At 41.1% G+C, this 19,748-nt stretch overlaps 1 protein-coding gene across 5 annotated transcripts in view; it reads right to left on the reverse strand.

Annotated features, from left to right (window-relative positions):
• Nucleotides 1-19,748, reverse strand: part of CLCN4 (chloride voltage-gated channel 4) — a 45,188-nt gene that overhangs the window by 5,743 nt on the left and 19,697 nt on the right. For all 5 annotated transcript variants that reach the window (XM_005434514.4, XM_027798656.2, XM_027798659.2 and 2 more), the window contains 7 exons: nucleotides 14,248-14,370; nucleotides 12,481-12,687; nucleotides 12,308-12,388; nucleotides 11,230-11,775; nucleotides 8,742-8,928; nucleotides 5,877-6,275; nucleotides 78-294 (listed from right to left, as the gene is read on the reverse strand). In XM_005434514.4, the coding sequence (XP_005434571.1) occupies nucleotides 78-294; nucleotides 5,877-6,275; nucleotides 8,742-8,928; nucleotides 11,230-11,775; nucleotides 12,308-12,388; nucleotides 12,481-12,687; nucleotides 14,248-14,370 (1,760 nt within the window). The remainder of the gene's footprint in view (nucleotides 1-77; nucleotides 295-5,876; nucleotides 6,276-8,741; nucleotides 8,929-11,229; nucleotides 11,776-12,307; nucleotides 12,389-12,480; nucleotides 12,688-14,247; nucleotides 14,371-19,748) is intronic.

Genomic DNA, 19,748 nt, shown 5'->3' on the forward strand with positions numbered 1-19,748 from the left:
CAGGAAAAACGGTGGTTTTGTTAATGCTGAAAAAAAAATCAGATTCTCTAAGCATGCTTGACTTAGCATCTACTCACCCACTGCGAGTGACAAGACACTGCCGGAGTCCGAGTTTCCGGAAAATATCTACCACAGTCTCCATTGGCGTGTGGTCAGTGACAGTGAAGGGGCTCAGGTTGAGAATACGCCGCAGCTTCAGCGGATGGGGACTGTTGGGTGGCAGTTCTGGGGGGTCTTCAGTGAAATACACGATGGAATTGCTCACCACCCCATCCTGGCGCTGTCTTGCATTCTCTGTACAACAGAAAGATCAAGGTAGACAGTGAGTTAGGCTTAATAATAAAAGAAAACAAACAAAAAATCCTCCTTTGGAAAGCAAAGGTAGTAGTTGCTCTTTATTCTTAGTGTACTGAGGTCCCAGAAGTTGGGGTTACTGAGCAAACTTGAATTTCCTTGAGACATTGTTCCCTTGAAGTAAATGTAAGTGATACTTTTACAAACATGCTTTTGCTTGGTTGGGATAAAGCTTTTTCTGAATAAATAAGCAGCTCATTGCCTTCACAGACTTCACTGATCCAACTTCTGTTCAATTCAAATAATTATATGTAATTTCCTCCATTGTGAGAATCACAACAGAAACTTCTATTATATGCCTGAAGAAGTGGAGTCAACAGCTGTGTCCCAGTCAACAGTCCCAGCTGGCTTGGAGCAGCATGTTTGTTCCCAGACTTCTCAGTGGAGTTGGGGAAATCTGGGCATGGTGAATGGATTTATGAACACAAAAGTAGGGAAAGACAAATTCATGTCGCAGGGATCCAAGGGCAGCGTGGGTGTTGTTCTAGACCAACACACCTCTCTGGCATGCAGGGTGGGTTTTGTGGTTTTGCATTTAATTCCTTAAATAGAGTTTGAATATCTAGATCTTAAAAGGGCAGAAAAAATTAGCATCCCACTTAAAGGAAAATAGTGAAGGGAAGAACAATATATAGCAGTAAATGAGCTTGATACAATTTTCTCAACAGTACATTTTTGACTACTTTCAAAAGTTCAAAAGCTATTATTCATACTTTGATCAAACTATGAAGTGAACTTCACACTGCATCTGGGGTTTACATGATCAGTGCAAGCCTTTTACTTTAAAGAATGCTTCAAGAAGAATTCTTAGCATAGAAGTAGTTTATTTTTAGTGTTTACCTCATTTCTACTTAACAGTACAGGTTTTGGACAATTATGACACAGATTTCAAAATGATAGAAAACTTCTCTCTCCCCAGAAGCACATCATGTGTTTGGCTGTGACGGTTTAACTCATCTTTTTTTTTTTCTTTTCTTTTTCTTTTTCTTTTTTAATTCTTAGAAATGCTTAGTATTATTATCTTTGATTAATATATTTTGCTTCTGTTCTTGAGAGGTACAGCAAATCAGACATACTCAAAGCATATGTATATGTTCTTGGAGCGCATTGACATCAATCAAAGTGCAGAAGCCTGCTCCTGTGACTTGTAATGTGTAGACAGTAATGGTTTCCAACATGTTCCAGCTGCACTTTTTTTCCGTTTAATGATCATTTTCTTGCAATATTTCTGGAACTGGAGCAATGCTGACTCTAACCTAACATCAGTACAGTATATGATTTTCAACCTTCTCACCCCTCCTATTACAAGCCCTATTGCAATTTATAAGAATGATGCTAACTTGGTCTCATCTTGGTTTGATTCATACATCTAACTTCAAGTGTGAATATGCCTGTATAGCTCTTTGATATGTGATCTGTGCTAAGAGGCAACATTCATCAAACTGAAGGCAACTCCCACCCTTTGTTAGAAACCCTTGACAGCTAGGTATTTCCTTCCTGAAGTGGTATTTCCACCCAAAGCAACAGGCCCAAGCATTTCAGTTACCGCATCGTGGCTCCCAAGGCAGCAATGACCCTGAACAACAGTGATTAGCCAAAGCCATGACTTCACTCTTCAAAGTCAAACATCTCTCTGGAGAAATTTGAATGATGTAGTACTATTGAGCAAACTCCATGGCATTAGAAAAATGGTGGACTTTGTATGCAGCCTCACTGGATGGGGGAGTTAGAGTAAAGGTAAAACAGAAGAACAGATCATTTTTGCAGTCAGTGGGTAAGAAAAACAGATATAACTTAACAGAAAGAGCAAAGCAAATGGATGTCGATGCCTGGGTTTACAGAGTAATCTATGCCGAAGGCTCATGAAAAATGGCCTGTCATATTCAGGAGTTCACAGTTCACAGCCTGTATCAACTATACTGCTCTCTCAACTCCATATTGGGAAAAGTACATTATACAGGCCACGTGGCTCGTGTCCAAGACTCTGCCTTTTGTACGATGCCTCTGAAGCTGGCCAAATTTAAGAAGAGCTTTACAAGGTCGAATACTCCCCTCCATAAGACTGTAAAGTAGGTACCATCTAAAATGTAGACACCTATTCCCAGAGGTCATCTCTTCCCACCTGACCTCCCTACCTGCTCAGCAAGGACAAGTGGAAGGATGCAATCCTCCTGAAGGTGCTTCTGAGCAATTGGAAGTGGCATTGCCATTCACTTTATAGGGTCTGGATGCATTTCTAGAGCGGGCTTAGTGCTCCACTTAGTAAGAAAGATATTATGTAGGGGTAAATCATGAGGTGGAGAGCTGCGTGTGAGGGAATCGTAGTATTTATTCCCCAGAGTGTTTCCTGGACCACCACACTGCTGATGCACAATTTGTTGGGCCAGAGAAAGAAGCTGAAGCTTCTTGGTTGAAAGCAAATCTCTACATAGTGCAATGTGTTGTCATAGAGGCACCAAAGCTAGTTCAAACTGCGGAGGCATTCTGCAGGGCACGACGCAGTGACAGAAGAGATACTCGTTTGAGCCTGACTGCTTTTCCGAAGACCTCATTGCTTGGCTACAGCTCTGCATAGCTGGGGCTTATACTGTTGCCAGGCATAACTCCAGTATCTCTGGATGCTGTCGAACTGAGCAGGAGATAAGAACTCGAACAGGAGAATAAAACACACCACCACATGTGGTGTTTACCTCTTGGTAAGTAATTTTATACTTCAAGGAGGCTTAGTGACCTTTACTCCATGAACATAACTATGAAGCAAACTGAGTTGAAAGTTAGCAACACATTAGCTAGTGTGTGGTAATGATGAGCAGTGATGACTTCTGTAATTAATGCAAAGGAACTTTTGCCTTCAGTGAAAGAGGATTAGCTATGAAAAAGCTGCTAGCATGGTACAAACCCAGAGTTTTCCCGTGCCCTGTACTGGAAACATATAACGTGTCTTTTGGAAAAGTGAAACCAAATCCAGATTTTAAATCACAAAGACACAAACCTTACTGAACAGATTAACTGTTTATCAGAGTCAGCACAGAATGACATCAGGAGCTGTCATACTCAACCCAAGAGAAAAAGGGTCACCAGAGGTTCCTGACAGCTGAGGATTTTAGGAAAACTTATCTACGCAGAGAACTTCTTAATTTTAAATCTCAGTTTTGCCTCAGATCCTATGAAAGATGCTCTTGATTAGAGCTGATCAGGAAACCGTACCTTCTCCTCTGGAAACTGTGAATATTAAATGGTTTTCAACCAGGAAAACATTGTAATCTGATATGTTCAATGACTTTATTTATAACTGATATCTTTGTTATCAGTGCATAGCTGGACTTTTTCACACATCTAGCAAGCCCATTCAGTCATGTTGCCATTTATAACTTGAATAAAAAGTCTCAGTTCCTCAAACTTCTCTGACTCACTTCAGACAGCATCTGATCTTTCTGCTTTTAAAGTGAGGGCTCTGTGTCTTCACTCCGTGCAATTTTCCCACTGACATACCTCCCTGCAAAGGAGACACAAAAGGCTATAAAATTAGGATGGCGGCAAGTGTTACAGCCACAACATGGCACGGACAATGTGAAAGACAGGCACAGAGTAGGCCAAATACATCTAAATTCATATTTTTCACTTCTCACAGGGGAATACAGAAGACATTTGAAAATCATTAGCAAAAGCAGGATGAAATACAAACTATTTGTTTTACAAATGGTATCAGCTCTTGGCATTTACACATTTGGTGAAGCTTCAGATGCTTTCCTAGCTTGGCCATACAAAGTATCTTTTGTTACTACCAAAAGAAGATTAGCTCTCTGAGAAAATCAAGTTGTTTGAAAGGGGTATTGCAGCTAGCAGCCTTGGAATTCCATCTAAGTGTCTTTAATATCTTCTTAGACGGGTATACAGAGGATTCATGGAGACTCTTTTTTTTTACTCGTTTTTGGAGGAGGGAGGGAGGGAGGAACAACCAGTGACAGTGGGCTTTTAATGAAAAAGTTAGATACCCACACTTGGAATTACAACTGTAGTTGTAAAATCCTTAATTATAACAGTACAATTAGAAGAGCTATAGAACTGGCACTAAGGCCTGTTCTGCTTTCCTATGTTTTGAGAAATTAGTGACAAAACTAAATGCAAAATTAATTGAGTTCATACATTATTTTCTCTGTAACTGAAATAACAACTCACACCACAGAAAGGAAAAAATGAGAAAATAATTTCTTACTGAAGAGAATTCCTTACTATAATTTAAGGAGAGAAAACTGGACTTTGTCATTTCTTTTCTTCTTCTGCATGTAATATTGATGCAGCATTAGTGACTTTCTGCTATAGGATGAGGAAAGGGGAATCAAGTGACAGCTGAGTGCCCTTAAATAAATGAATATAAATTTTAGGTCTAATCACTTAGACTGAGTCTTTTTATGTCTAGGAGATGAATGTAAATATGCATCAGAAAACCACATGCTTTAAAGAGCACTGTGATTTCAAATTTTGTTACAGCTTTTTAAGAAGCAAGCAGAAAATTATTCTCTAAAATAGCCCTGATTTTTCCATTTATGGATTTTCTGTTCTGAAGAATATGGGAGTTTCCATCTGAGACAACAACTTTTTAAAGGTACCAGAAACAGAGTGGTGAAAATGGCCCATGCAGAGAATAATTCCATGTCAAGAGATGAGGATATGCCAGATATTCCACTCCCCTGCAAAGTGTAAGGCAATCACACCCAGCCAGCAGCCTGCTTGCCTGCCCCGCTGGCCTTCAGCTCCACAGGACTGCCAGAATTGGGAGTGGACCATGGGGGTGACTTGGCAGGCTTGCAGACCTCTGCAGCTCCAGATACCCTGGGAACAGGGAAGGTGGGAACACCGCTTTCACCCAATATGCCTGTCTCTTCAACCCCCACCTCGCCATCAGGCCAGTCAGGAAAGGACCTGATGGGTCAAAACTTTTAATGACCTGGATCAGGCTCTCAGGCAATCAGCCAGCTATCCACTGGATGCTTGACAAAATTCAGTCATCTTTACCAACAACATCCTCTACTGAAAAGTTTTCCACCCCTAGCACAAAATACCTGCATGTGAGAAAAATTGATAGAGCAACAGAAAGAAGGACAGGGACTTGCACTTTGTCACAGGGTGACAAAAGTTCACGACTGCCCCAGGTGCTGTTGGCAACCCACGGAGACTGCAGGAAGCTCAGTACTGCAGTGGCTTTTGATCTGGTTGTGATAAAAATCCTGGACATATGAGTCAAGTTTATCTCTATTGTCTTTAGCAGAATCAGAATTGTATTGTAGTGACAGCAAAACTAAGCCCACAAATGTCAAGCCCACAGAAGTCTACCAGGTGGCATGCTGCAATAGAAAACCTTCCAGCTATAAGTCCTAGCAACTAGTAAAAGCCAGACCTGGTGAAGAAGTTCAGTTTGGTTCTTATTTACCCAGTCTTCAAAGTGAATAACACCGGTAACATCCTACCCTACCAAAATTCCTTTCAAAAATGAAACTTAAGTACACTAATACTCTACTCACTTATTGCAAGAATCAGCTCTCGTCTCTGTGCAAATCCAATAAGTCTCTCCGAGTCTTTCGAAACCACTACTGGAAAGCCATTGTAGTCAGTCTCTTTGATTAGTGTTTCAACATCCTCCACCGTCATACTGTCCTGCGTCAGAACAGAGAGAGGAGCTTCACCACGCCGTGGTCTCATGACATCAGTTGCCAGGGTTCGGTGGGTGAATTCATCCTTCACATCCAGAAATGGGTAGCCGTTCAGGTGAATGTGAGCTTCATAGATCCCTTCTTTACCAAAGGCATCTGCCACCCACTTGCTTGTGACAGCTGCAGCCATAAGAGGTACAATGTACTCCAGACCTCCAGTTAGCTCAAACATAATCACCACCAGAGAGACTGTCATTCGAGTAACACCACCTGCCAACAAGGAAAGCAGGAAAGTTTCCCTCATTGCTCTTGAAGTATACACACTAAGCAACTCATTTCTATTTTTGAGTTTTACATTCAGAAAGCCATGAGATTTTTCATGCCGAGTACTTTTCCCGTATATTTTGTGAAGTATTTTGGGGCTTATTTCACTGAAGAAAGAGATTTTTCATTTACTGTGATTTTCATCAAAAAGATTGAGTGAACTTACTCAAGCCAAAGATGGTAACATTGAAAAGCAAATAACGAATGCTAAATGACTAAGCTATCAAATGACAAAGCATACCAAAAAATTAGCTATACTGGATATCTGAGAAACTAAAACTGAATCCTGCCGTTAGCCCTCTAAAATGACTCCAAGAATCAGCAAAGTACCACGGCTGGAGCAGGTAAGAGCATCAAGAGCCAGCCTTCACGTTGGTTTACCTATCACATTCATACTAAAGAGAAAGCTAAGCATTATCTTTGGGCATGACATATTTACAAAATCCTAACTAAGGCCAGTTTAGGGCCACTGCAAGAGCTATGTTACAGCTCAAACCCTAGCTTTTGATACCAGTATAACATACAGCTTGAACTGTATACAACTTGGTTTGAGGCCATCTAGGCATGCAGCCATAGACAAGGTTGTAGCTGTATTTTTCAATCTAGCCTTTCCGTATTAATTTCATAAGCAAGCTCCTTACTCCTTCAGTTTACATTAAAGGATAAAAATAATCACAGAACTGCAGACAAGTGTGCATGTATCACTGAATTATTAGGTAACATTTCTTTGCCTCTGTTCAAAAGGTAAATGTAATAAATCTGCTACTTTTAGGCCTCAAAATACAACACCATTTTAGATGAGAGAAATCAGAAACAGGTCATTAAAAGATGCTTTTAATCTGGCAGCATACAGGAAAATTTAATTGTTGATTATTTAAGATGATGATCCCTCTATGACTTTCATCTGAAGAATGCCTTAAACTTCTGACTCTGAAAAGCTGACAGCAGATAGCAGAGTAAGGATCATTTAATACTTACTTCATATCTCTTACTCTAAGTCTTTGGCTTAAGAACGAGCAGTGACCATTCTGTTGTGTCTCACCATACTATTAAAAACACTGCACCTTGATTTGGACCTTTTAAAAGAAGAAGTGATTGCCAACTAGCAGATCTACTGAAATATCAGAGCAAAACTTCTGTGGATCATTTCTTTTATGAACATTAAGGTCATTAATGGACTCTTTTTGGTTTACTCTTTTTGACAGTGAGGTTCATCCTAGCTATTTTAATGTGTCTACACTGCTGTAGGTGTTCACATCCAAAGGGGTGATCCAGATTGCTTTTATAATCTCTAGAGAAAAAGAGGCACTTCTGAGGCCAAATTCATCTGCTCATTTGCCTGGTTTTAGATGTCTACTGCCAGACAAAACTGATCTTTCCAGTACCTCATTTTTCTGTTTTGACTGTGAAGGGTGTCATCGCAGCTAGCTCAGATGTTGAGGTCTACATCACAGACTTTAAATTTAGACAAGCAAATCCCACCCTTCCTTCCTCTATAACTGATCGCACAAATGATCCTGCTTTTCCAACATGAGACTCCAAAACTGAAATTTTCCAGCTTTTCCCTGAGTACATCTTTCATTGCAAATCTATGCAATTACATTAATCATGTGTTTACCTCCCCACGATTATTTCATCATCTAATGATAGTATCAGCAACAACAACAAAAGGAAGTAGAACTTCTATACAAGTATAGAAGGTGGAAGATATGGTCGGGCAAAAATGTGTTCAGACGGTATGCTTGTAACATTCCTGTTGCATCTATGACTAGAAATTTGATGTGTGAGGTATCATTCAATGACCTTGCTTTAATAGTTAACAGATCATTCCTGTTATGTCAAATAAATCCTGCTGATTGAATGGAATCAGATATTGGCCTAGGGTCAAAATGAAAACCAAAATACAGCCCAGTTGATCACAGTGTGACACACAGCAAAAATAAAACCCAGAATTTTCACCTCTGTATAGCGTAAAATTCGACCAGAACTGGGAAGTTTATTCCCTGCATAGAGAGAGACCACAGTCTTAACAAGGAAGTAGCTTTAGTCCAGCTACAGTGGATTCATTACATTGAAAAGGAAAAAAACAAGCAAAAAGACTCCTCCCTGGAAAGCTGTAGCCTAACCTTAATTCTTTCTTTCCTTCTATGTGCTTTTCAACAGATTACACGGATTACAAGATTACAGTTGGTGACTGCAAGCCTCGCTGTTGACTGTCTGATCCAGATCACTGGAGAGACCATTAGAGGAAGTTGCCCATGATTCAGCCCACCACATCTGGATTTCAATTCCTATTACATCCAGAAATTCTAGTATAGCATCTAACACAGACACAAAGCCCTCATAACCAGTTTGTAGCTCCCAAACATCGCTGTTATTCATGCACAAACCAATGATCAGCAGGTACTGTACCCAAACAAGCTGCTGCTCCCACCATAGCATAAAGACCCGGTGTGACACAGTCTGCACCAGGCCTGCACCAGTTCCTGAAGATGATCCAGTCATGATGGTGATACGCCAGCTGCTCTACTCCAATCCCAACCATCCTGCCAGCCATGGCTCCAACAGCCATGCTGGGAATGAAAAGGCCTGAAGGGATCTGGAATAAAACATAGATACATGAACACCTTGACAAAAAATTACTAATAATGAAATTAGTCATCAAACAATCTATTATTGGCAGCAAGAGAACCCAGTTTCCTTATTAGATGCTAGCTCAGAAGGCCACAGCCTTATGGCAGCCTACAGTTGTGTTCCCCATGGTGTGAGACAGGTTTCTGCAGTGACTGAGTTTGTGTGGCTACCTGTGTATTAACAGCTTTATAAAATGTTAATGTGGGGTTTTTAAGTAATTTTGAAACCTACCTGCTGCATCACACTGAATTTGATAGATAAATGTTGTTTCTGAATACTTGTCTGCTTTTAAAGTCAAGATGTTCCTGGTTTTGCCTTTATTGCTTTCTCAGCAGGAATTCAGGAGCTGCTGATGGTTCCATCATGGGCCTGAGAATACGCTTCACTGAAAATGACATCTTGATTTCACCCTCTATCACATGCAGTACTTTATAGTTTTATTGCTACTCTTTCAGGATAAATCAGGCCAGATTTTAAATTAAATGTCAAATGCAAAATAAAAATTCAGAGAAAGGAGGCTGACTGCTCAGAGGCAGCTATTTGTCCATCTCAGTTTGCTATATATTTTCCAGGAAGCTCTATGAATCGTTATCTTGTTATCTGCTATACAAACAAGTCACAAGTCCTTAAAAAACAGTATTAAATTGAAAATAATTAAAAAAAAAACCACCAGAAAATTAAAATTCACTTTGCCTTGGCTAAGTGCATTTCCTTTTAGATGTCAAGTGCACTTGCAAGTTGAGAAAAATTTCCTGGTGGGGAAGACAACTCAGATGTGTGGCATGGGCTTGCTTGGAGTTTTTGTTGTTTTTAGAGAAGCGTTGTAATATCTTTTTAATTCTGAAAATACACCTTGAGCTTCTAGAGAACTAAACTAGCAGCCTCAGCATGGCCTGGAGGTGTTAGGGCTGACAACAGCAAGTGCTGTCTCCCCCACCATATGATTTTGCTGATACAGTTGGATTGAGTTTTCTGGAATTGGTGGGTAAAGCTGTTTTGTCTGTTCTTTCACAGAATGGTTGAAACTGTCAATTACTTCTAACAAATTTTAAACATATAGAGTAAATAAAGAACCACATATCAAATAAAGAACCAAACTCAGAAGTTTTTAAACAAATGAACAAGCCTAACAACTGGCTGCCAGCCATAAATCCGTTTCTGCAGTGAAGGCCATCTCATTTAAAGTCCTCTTCCAGAAATATTACACCTGCAACATCTAATTGCTCTTAAACTCCCACTTGTTCTCCCTGCTCAGGAAATCAGCAGGACTTAGTCACTGGTCCTGACGGACCTTCTACCATTCAATAGGTCTTGTCATCAGATGGAGAAAAAAGAAAAGAAAACAAAACTCCAACAACTTCCTACTGTATTTTGGGTACAAGGCCTTATAAAAGATGGATCCTCAGCTCAAGAGCAGTGTTTAAGGGGAAGATGAGATGCTTTAGCTTTGAGTGTGGTATAAAACATAAAATATGGTATAACAAAAAAAAAAACGTATCATCATCTGCTCCAATCAGATCTAGAACTAAATGCTCCGATAATTTGAGATGTAGACAGACAGATATGTGCTTTATATGGGCTCTAGCAATCACAGATATATAGAACTCACCACAAACATCTTTGTATATATGGAAAGCTTGGATAAATTGTTGTTGGACCTTTCACCACTCATTTATGGAGAGGAGGAGGACGGGAATGAAAAAGTTGCAAATCCAGAATAATCAAATCATGCACCTATCAGTCCTCTCTCATTCCCTCTTTTTTCCTTAAAATGGTGCTTCAAAAGATTCAAAAACAGAACTTTTCAGCAACTTATATTTTTGTGAGTTTTTAACCGTGCAAATCAGTAAATGTGAAGCTATTACTTCCCTGAGCATAGCTACCTTGAGGCACATTAAGGTATTAATTCAACAACACAAACAACAATGTAAATAGCCCATATCCCTGAGAGAGCTGAAAGACAGCTGCAGTGGGAATCATCTTGAATTTGCTTATTGGCAAAAGTGGATTTAAATTCCCACCCAAAATTCTTTTTCACTCAGTGAAATCACAGATAACTAGAGGTGAAAGAGCATCCCTCTCCTGCAACAGGGGCCAGCAGAGCAAGGTGCTGGCAGGCAGGTGAAGTGGCAGGCATCTCAATGATGCCCACATGGGTGAGTGTAGGTCAGAAGCACACAAACCCTGCCAGATGAACCATAGCTGCTGACAGCAACTCATCTGTGCCTTGTGCTCGTGACAGCTTCTGCGCCTGTCCCTGATTTACCTTCATGCCGAAAGTGAATATTGTGATGACAATTTTAAACACCAAAGCCAAGGCGAGTTGCCACATGGCCGTGTAGACTCCAGGGCCAGCAGGTCTGTCGGGAATGTCATCCACCGGCCGAGTCATGTTTGGGTCATTGACATAGTCGCAGAGCTGTGAGGACTCCAGGGCACCACAGTCATTGAAGAGCTCTGAGATCAGCTCGCTGGTGCTCCTCCGGGTGTAGGGGTTAGGGTAGGCGATGATGGCGGTGATAGCCGTTATCACTATGACCTCCAGGACTGGGTATTTCCCAAGTCTGGTGGTTTTTCGTCTCCTGCACCAAGCGATGTTGCATCGGATAAAAAGGGTCCCCCAGAGGCCACCGAAGACACCGAGCAGGATGAAGGGGAAGAGCTCGGCCATGTACCAGGGGGTGTGGTACTCCACGTAGAACAGCACCAGTCGGCTGTTTCCAAAAGGATTGATGGACCTCAGTGTGAAGGCAGCCACAAGAGCAGCAAAAAATGACCTCCAGAGGGTTTTCAGAGGAAAGTAGTAGCTGACCTAAAACCAAGCAGAGACTATAAACATTTCACTGAGTGTGACAGAGGGAATTTGCTTTAATTGCCATCACCGTGTGTTTCACCTGTGACTCTATGTCTCACTTTACTGGGAGCACTAGTCCTTACCACAGCCAGAACATGTTGACAAAAGTATTAGAAAAGACATTTTCAGATTTCAGATAGGAAGTAGCAATCAGTTAAAAACTGATAAATGTAAAGCCAAAATTGCTGGGTAGAGATGGTAAGGTGGGTGCTCAACAGCTCTGCCCATGTGGCAGCACTCTGAAAGCTGGAGAAGCCTTAGCACAGGGACACATTTCCAATTTGAAAAAATTCATTTATTTGCCAGTGCTGTTCTCCTACTCAAATTAAGCTAAAATATCTGGGTATTTGTTTTTACTAGAAATCAAAGGTTATTTTTGCTTTAGAAGAAAAACAAGCATATAAATATTTGAAAAATAAAGAGGAATCATAGAAAAAAAGGTATCAGATGAAAATATATTTATTAAAGCAAGCAAACTGCCAGGTCTCACCTCTTCAAGACTGAAAAGCACACCTCCAATCGGAGCCCCAAAGGCAACAGAAACTCCTGCAGCAGCTGCAGCCGAAAGCACCTACAAAGCAAACATTTATGTACGAGGCATGAGTCCTTGGAAACACTGAGCATTCAGACAGGGAAATTAGAAATTAAGTGATCCAACCTCACCTCTCTTCTCTTCCCTTCATTCTTGCTGTACTTTGAGAAAAGGCTGCTGAAGAAGTTCCCGCAGCAACAGGCCACATGGACTAATGGCCCCTCTTTCCCGAGGCTGAGGCCTGAAGATACCACCAGAACCAAGGTGACTGTTTTGATTAAAAGTGTCCACTTGCCCAGGTAGCCCCTAATAATGAACCCGCTCAAGATGGTTTTTATCTGGAAAGCAGGAAGAACGTGTTGAAGAGCTGAAGAGACCTTTTCTACTCTGAACTCACAGATGGAGTTAAAAAAAATTGCAGACTGCTTGAAAAGAGACAGTGATGGAAAGAAAGAAACCACAGGTAGGGTGACTTTCCCACAGGGATATATATGAGCAGGGGTTAAGAAGACCACACTTTTACTGTTGTGATGGGTGGTCCCCTGCATCAGCAAGGACTCTCACAGAGATCAATAGAAATATGAAACTCTTACATATCTCCTTGGCTTACAGGATCAGAGTTAAACTAGACTCAACTTTAACGAAGCAGAAAAAAAGCAAATAAACAACCACAGACTTTCCCCAGTTGAAACAAGGAAAAAAAAAGTTATAAATGTTTGGAATGGCCATGCCATAAAAGCATGCAAGTATTATGAAATGAGAAAGTCCAAGAGATCTTACTTTAACACTTTTCCTCTTAACTTTGCATGTGAGTGGCTAGAATAGACACAATGCACATGCATTACACATGGGTTTCAGGGTGAGATTTGGGAAATGGGCTGGAGCTGAGCATCACCTCATGAGGTGTTTACCACTTGGATATTAGATTTACAGGTAACTATCAAAACTTTAAAAACACTTACAGACATATCAAACATGTAACACAAATGTGACTACTTTGAAACATGGAAATTATTTAAATATTTCAAATTATTTGTGGGGGGGTGAGGGTTTTTTTTGTAATTGGCTATGAAACATTTGGACGCTTCAACTAGAGATGAAGAAAAAAAAGTATGCCAAGATTTCTAACATTTGGGCTGTTGATTCTGTCTGCCAGATTCCTAAGTAATAATCCCAATGGTTCTACAGCACTTTTAACAAAAGGCTGCCCTGATTTCAAAAATTTTGAGTAGCTATGCTGTTTGAATTACAGAGTTCCTTATTGTAACAGCTTAAACATAGACTGATGCTGAAAATGTAAAACATTGAAAACCAAGTAGATATCTTGGCTGCCATAATGCTCTCACACCAGCATGATATTGTGTACAAGGACACAATTTGCAGAAGATGAACACCAGGCACTTTTCAGGTATCCCAAATGATGGGCTTCTCATATCTTCAGTAGCTTAGGAAACCTTGGCTTTGTAGCCCTCCCTCTTAATTTTATTTTGGTTTTGTTTAAAGCCTAGTGTAGAAAAAGACTGATTCCGTAACTGAACAAAGTAATTTCATCCAAGGAAAATTCTATATAATCTTCTAGTAGGTATGTGTCTCAGCCACAAAAAGTTGGAGTCCATGAAGTAATGACTGGGAGCCGTTAATTTTTAATTCAAGCTCTGGCATTGAAGCAGTATGTACATTAACCTGTCACAATGCCATTTGAACATTTTCTACTATGTAAAATTTGGATGGACACCATAAAGGCAAGTATACAAAGGAATGAAGCAAATGAGATGGAAAGACAAGCTCCTCGTTCCTATGCTATCACGTAGTACAGTTCAGGAGTGGGAAAAGACAACAAATTATCATTTATTTGGTTTGTTTGGTATTTGGATATTCACCCACAAAGGGAAACTCACCTCTGGGATTCCAGAGCCACAGGCATAGGGAGCAAACACTCTGACCAGGGAGACTGCCAGGAAAGCAAAACATAGAGCCCACATAATGTATAGAAAATAGTTTAGAATGTAAGCACTTGCACCCTAGAAAAATAATAGTAACAAACATTGTTAGACAAATGCAGGTTGGTAAATCTCACATTTCTACTAGGGATCGTGATGGCATTGAGCTTGGTCTTTTCATTTACATGCTAGTTGCTGCTTTTTCTCAGGAAGGACACATGACTTTTTATACTCCAACAATTTTATTACTCATGGAAAGAAGTAGCATACTAATATATACCTAACCTAATCCATATAGTCTGTTTGCAAGGAACCCAAACACCTTAAAAAGAACATCCTTCAAATGCTAAAAAATTAAGCCAACCACAAAAAGTTCCAAAACATCAAACAAACCTGTCATAAGGGCAAAAGTAACTGGTGATACAAAAGCACCTTAATGAAGGAATCTGCTATGTTCATTCCATGGTGGGTGACAGGGAACAAGACCCTGATACATCTTTTTCTGAGGGCTGGTATTCAAAGATCAGCTATCCATGCAGATGCTGATCTTTTCAAATGACATCCCTGTGTATATCAGTAGCCAGCTCAGTTCACAAACGGGAAGGGTAACACCATAAATAATTTTTTTTCTTCTATATGATGCTATCTATGATAGAGTTGAAAATCATTTGAAAACACAACAGCTTGACAGATTGCACACAGACACATCTCGGTCATTTTTGCCCTGATATTTTAGAAGCATTCCAGTCAATAATGAAACTTACCTTCAAACTGAATAGCTTTACTTTACTAACAGAATGGAAATGCTAATGATCATTAGCAACCATTGACTGTGCAGTGCCATAGTGAAAGCATAGTCAATATAATATAATAAGAAGTACATATTTATATTATATAAATATAATATAAATAATAATATAATAATATAAGACCTTCAGGCTTTCTACGTGCGTCCAATGGTCAAGTCAAAACTGTTGTTAAAGTCTGCCTTAGATATCTCTCCCTCTTCACAAGCATAATTTTTAGATTAATTTCAAAAACCCCACCCATACAGACAATGGAGAATCTAGTCAGAGGTATCAAATTGATATAAGGAGCTTAAGCCTTCAGGCAATCTCCTCTAGCAACATGACACTACAGAATAAAAAACAAGATGAACCTCAGTGTATGAATTGGTATGAATCCTTCACCTCTAAGTGAACTCTCCCTACCGGATGCAATCCCAGCTGCTCAAGAACATCAGGGCCCCTATATCTGCTCTGCAGAACAGCAGCCTGGATATCAACATTATGATAAATCAAGTAGGAAACCAGGCATTAATCAGTTGTACTGTGTCTTCAGCTAACAGAGCAGGCCGAGCCCATTTCCCAGTCATAAAAAAAAACTAGAGCTAAGAAGCATCCCTCTTTGCAAACCTGCAAGGAATCAACCTTTAACAGCACAGATGCTTGCCAGCCTCATTTTCCAAGTCTCTGTCCAATTGAAAAGACAGTAAAAGAATCACTGCCCTTATCCTTACAGATATATTTGGAAGAAGGGCAGTCTGTTAGGGTCCTCTTGTGCTTGCTGAAGTTAGCAGCTAGCTTTGCTGATAACAGCAGAAGAGCACTACTATGCCATCTGCCAATGCCCTGAGACTAAGCAGTCATGGATCCCACACTTACAGTGATTGACATCCATCTGTAGTAACCACAGATCTTTGTTGCTACAGCTGAAGACAGTCTCATGAATGTCTTCTCCTAGTGCTTTCAATTACAAACAGCTATGACAATATTTACTCTTCCTCCAGAGAAAACTCTGCCCCAGGGCAAAATTCTCCTGTCAGTGTGAACCTGGAGTAACTCCAAAGAAGACCAATGCCATTACAACAATTTGGCCTTACAACATTGAATGAAAGCTGTAGTTTTGCTTCTAAATTCACTGGAGTCAAATTAACTTTGTTTCTTTTTACTACTTCTTCTTTCACATGTCAGAAGTCATGTGAAAACTATGTCAGCTCATTACTGCAATCACACATACACCTACAGCACTGTGGCAGGACCCCACCAGAGTCTATATGGCCAGTTCAGTCTTACCCCTTGGGACAACTTTCATTGTTACATTTTCCAGATATCTGGCATTCTGCAGGTCCAATTGCAGCAGTTTCTAATGATTAGTAATAAGAAAGCCTTTGGGAAGTGAAGTAGTTAGTAACTCAGTATAGCAAATGGCTCATTTCTCATTCATTACATGATCACAGCGTGGGTTGTGATCGATGGTGTAGAGTCCATCTGGAGGCCCATAGCCAGCGGTGTTCCCCAGGGGTCAGTACTGGGTCCAGTCCTGTCCAACTTACTCATCAACAACCTGGATGAAGGGACCGAGAGTACCCTCAGCGAGGCTGTTGATGATACAAAACTAGGAGGAGCGGCTGGTACACCAGAAGGCTGCGCTGCCACTCAGTGAGACCTGGACAGGCTGGAGAGTTGGGTAGGGGGGAACCTAATGAAGTCCAACAAAGGTAAGTGTAAGGCTCTCACCTAGGGAGGAACAACCCCATGCACCAGTACAGGCTGGGGCCTGACCTGCTCGAAAGCAGCTCTGCAGAGAAGGACCTGGGAGTCCTGGTGGACAGCAAGTTGACCATGAGCCAGCAGTGTGCCCTGGTGGCCAAGAAGGCCAACGGGATCCTGGGGTGCATTATGACAAGTGTGGCCAGCAGGTCAAGGGAGGTGACTTTCCCCGTCTACTCTGCCCTCGTGAGGTCACATCTGGAGTGCTGCGTCCAGTGCGGCTCCCCAGTTCAAGAGAGACTGGGAACTGCTGGAGAGGGTCCAGCAGGGAGGGCTATGAAGATGATGAGGGGACTGGAGCATCTCTCTGATGAGGGAAGGCTGAGAGAGCTGGGCCTGTTTAGCCTGGAGAAGACCGAGAGGGGATCTTATCAATGCATATAAATATCTGAAGGGTGAGTGTCAAGAGGATGGGGCCAGGTTCTTTTCAGTGGTTCCCAGTGACAGGACAAGGCACAATGGGCACAAACTGCAGCACAGGCAGTTCCACCTGAATATGAGGGGAAACTTCTTTAATTTGAGGGTGACAAGCCCTGGAACAGGCTGCCCAGAGAGGCTGTGGAGTCTGCTTCTCTGGAGAAAGAAAAACCCACCTGGACGCATTCCTGTGCAACCTGTTCTTGGCGAACCTGCTTTATCAGGGAGTTGGACTAGATGATCTCCAAAGGTCCTTTCCAACCCCAACCATTCTGTGATTCTGTAATTAGGATCAGTAAAAGCCTTATGCATGTATGCTGGAAACAGAGACCAAAAAGGCTCATCAGCAGAGACGATCCCGCTAAGGCCTTTTCCACTAGTGGCTCAAAGGACTCACCAGGGCAATAACAGTAATGAAGCAAGTAAGGGAACTGAGCGAAATTTTGTATTTTAGTTTGCAAGGTTGAGCAGTGTTTCAGATCTGGTGTCAGTCCAGTTTAGGTACAAATGGAACACAAAAACGACCCTCACAAAGTCAGAATACAGAAATAAACCACATCCCTCAGGATGCTATCCAATGCTTGTTTTCTCCAGAGGCCCAGAGCTCTATTCTGACTGACTGGGAATCTCACAATTTGCAGAGTCCCTCCTGTGGACCTTACAGAAATGCGCCTCCTCAAGGCCCTCAAGACTGACAGATTCAAGGCTGCAAAATTGGAAAGTGCGTTCCAAGTATAGAGGGACTTCCCTGTCTTGCAGGTCTTAGCTTCATGACAGGAGATCCAAAAGCCCAGGGATGGGAATCCAGTCCATTGCTGGATCCAGTGTCACAAGCTACAGAAAACATGGGGTCCGTTCCTCTAATTTGAATAGGTGTAAGGCACCAGAAAAAGGGCCCTCACCTCTAGTGAAGTTGAGGTTGGGACCAAGCTGGATCTGCAGAATAGGGAAGGTGCAAGTCACTAGCTACTGGCTAGAGATCTAGCTGAAGTGGATGGCATCTGCTGTGCTTTAACACATCCAGTCCTCCAGTGAATTTGAGGTTTTGAAACTCCCTCACATCAAAAAAAGCTCCTCACCTGTTCTTTGAAAGCAGTTCAGGACCCGAGGGATGAAGGATATAATTGGGCTACAAAACCAGTGATTAGGGAAGAAAACATAGCCTGGTACGTGTCTGATAACGCTATTACGTTTTCCATAATAATTTATATCAGGACTCTGCTTTGGGCTTATTTCATAGGAGAACTAGAATGAAAACATTTTTCAAGAAATGCCATAGGAAACATCACAATTCTCAGTGAGAAGACATGTACAGGGTTTATCACAGCCTTAAATCAGCAAAACCACAAGGAAGAAATGATCTAAATCACAGTCCCCAAAATGTCAAATATAGTTGGCTATGATGAGAAAGAGTCATAGTCATTCATAAAAAAGAAGACGTGTCTGACCAGAGTACCTTTAGGAAAATTGTTTCAAATACTTTTTGCCTAAAATGTGCTCCAAATTAGTCCTTCTGTACCCTGCTGTTTTATAGGGCTGTTATGGAAATGTCGGGCACAAAGTGAAGCAACGTAAAAAAAAAAAAAATTAAAAAAGGAAAATTATCCTGAAACCCAGTCAAATTCAGTGTATTCTGTTCCCTCCTAGAGTTTCTGCAGCTACAGAAATCATGCAAGACTTGCCCATTTCTTAAACTTTTTGGTACCAAACAGAATTTTTACTTTCCATATTCACATTTTTGTTGGGCTTTGCCTGGGATTTCAGCGTAACAGTATATTATTAATATTTACAGCATTCATCGGTCTGTGGCAGCCCGAAACCCACAGGTCTTAAAGGCCCATTTGTTTAGAGAAAGAGCCTAAAACTAAGCCAAGATGAACCCTTTTTCCCCTGCTGTGACAGTACACTAGCGGGTGAGAAGCCCATCTTGAATACAAAGTGAGTAAAGTTTCACAGTGCCCACCTAGCTGATGCCTTTCTTACAAGCCACGGCATACAACAGTCATGACTACTGATTTCAAGTAGCAGGTGAAAGCAATAAATTTTCTGAAGGATGTGCTCCATTTATATATTTGAGCCTTTCAGAGAAACAGCATGTCAAACACATGCGCAGGATTTTCAAGTCCCATAACAATTTTAACAGTCTCCTCATCTTTCCCCTCCCGCATTTTTTTTGTTCTCTTAAATTACAACATCATCCTCAGTCCTGCAACTTTATACCAGGGTAATATTCTTCACTGTTACAAAGAGACAACTGCCTAAACCATCTTGAAGACCAGTGCAAACTGTGCAAACCTCTGGCAAAAAGGAAGCTTGGCACTGTGGACTGGCAAATGTGCAGAGATTTTTGCCTGCAATTAAACGGTGGCAATATTCAGGAACAGTGAGAACCTCACTACTTTCATTACGGTTAATTAGAACTATGGAAAATTGGGCTATACATATTCACAGACACTCTCATCTAGTAGTAATTGTACTGTAAACCTAAAG

Source organism: Falco cherrug, chromosome 2, assembly GCF_023634085.1.
Source record: "Falco cherrug isolate bFalChe1 chromosome 2, bFalChe1.pri, whole genome shotgun sequence".
Classification (NCBI taxonomy): domain Eukaryota; kingdom Metazoa; phylum Chordata; class Aves; order Falconiformes; family Falconidae; genus Falco; species Falco cherrug.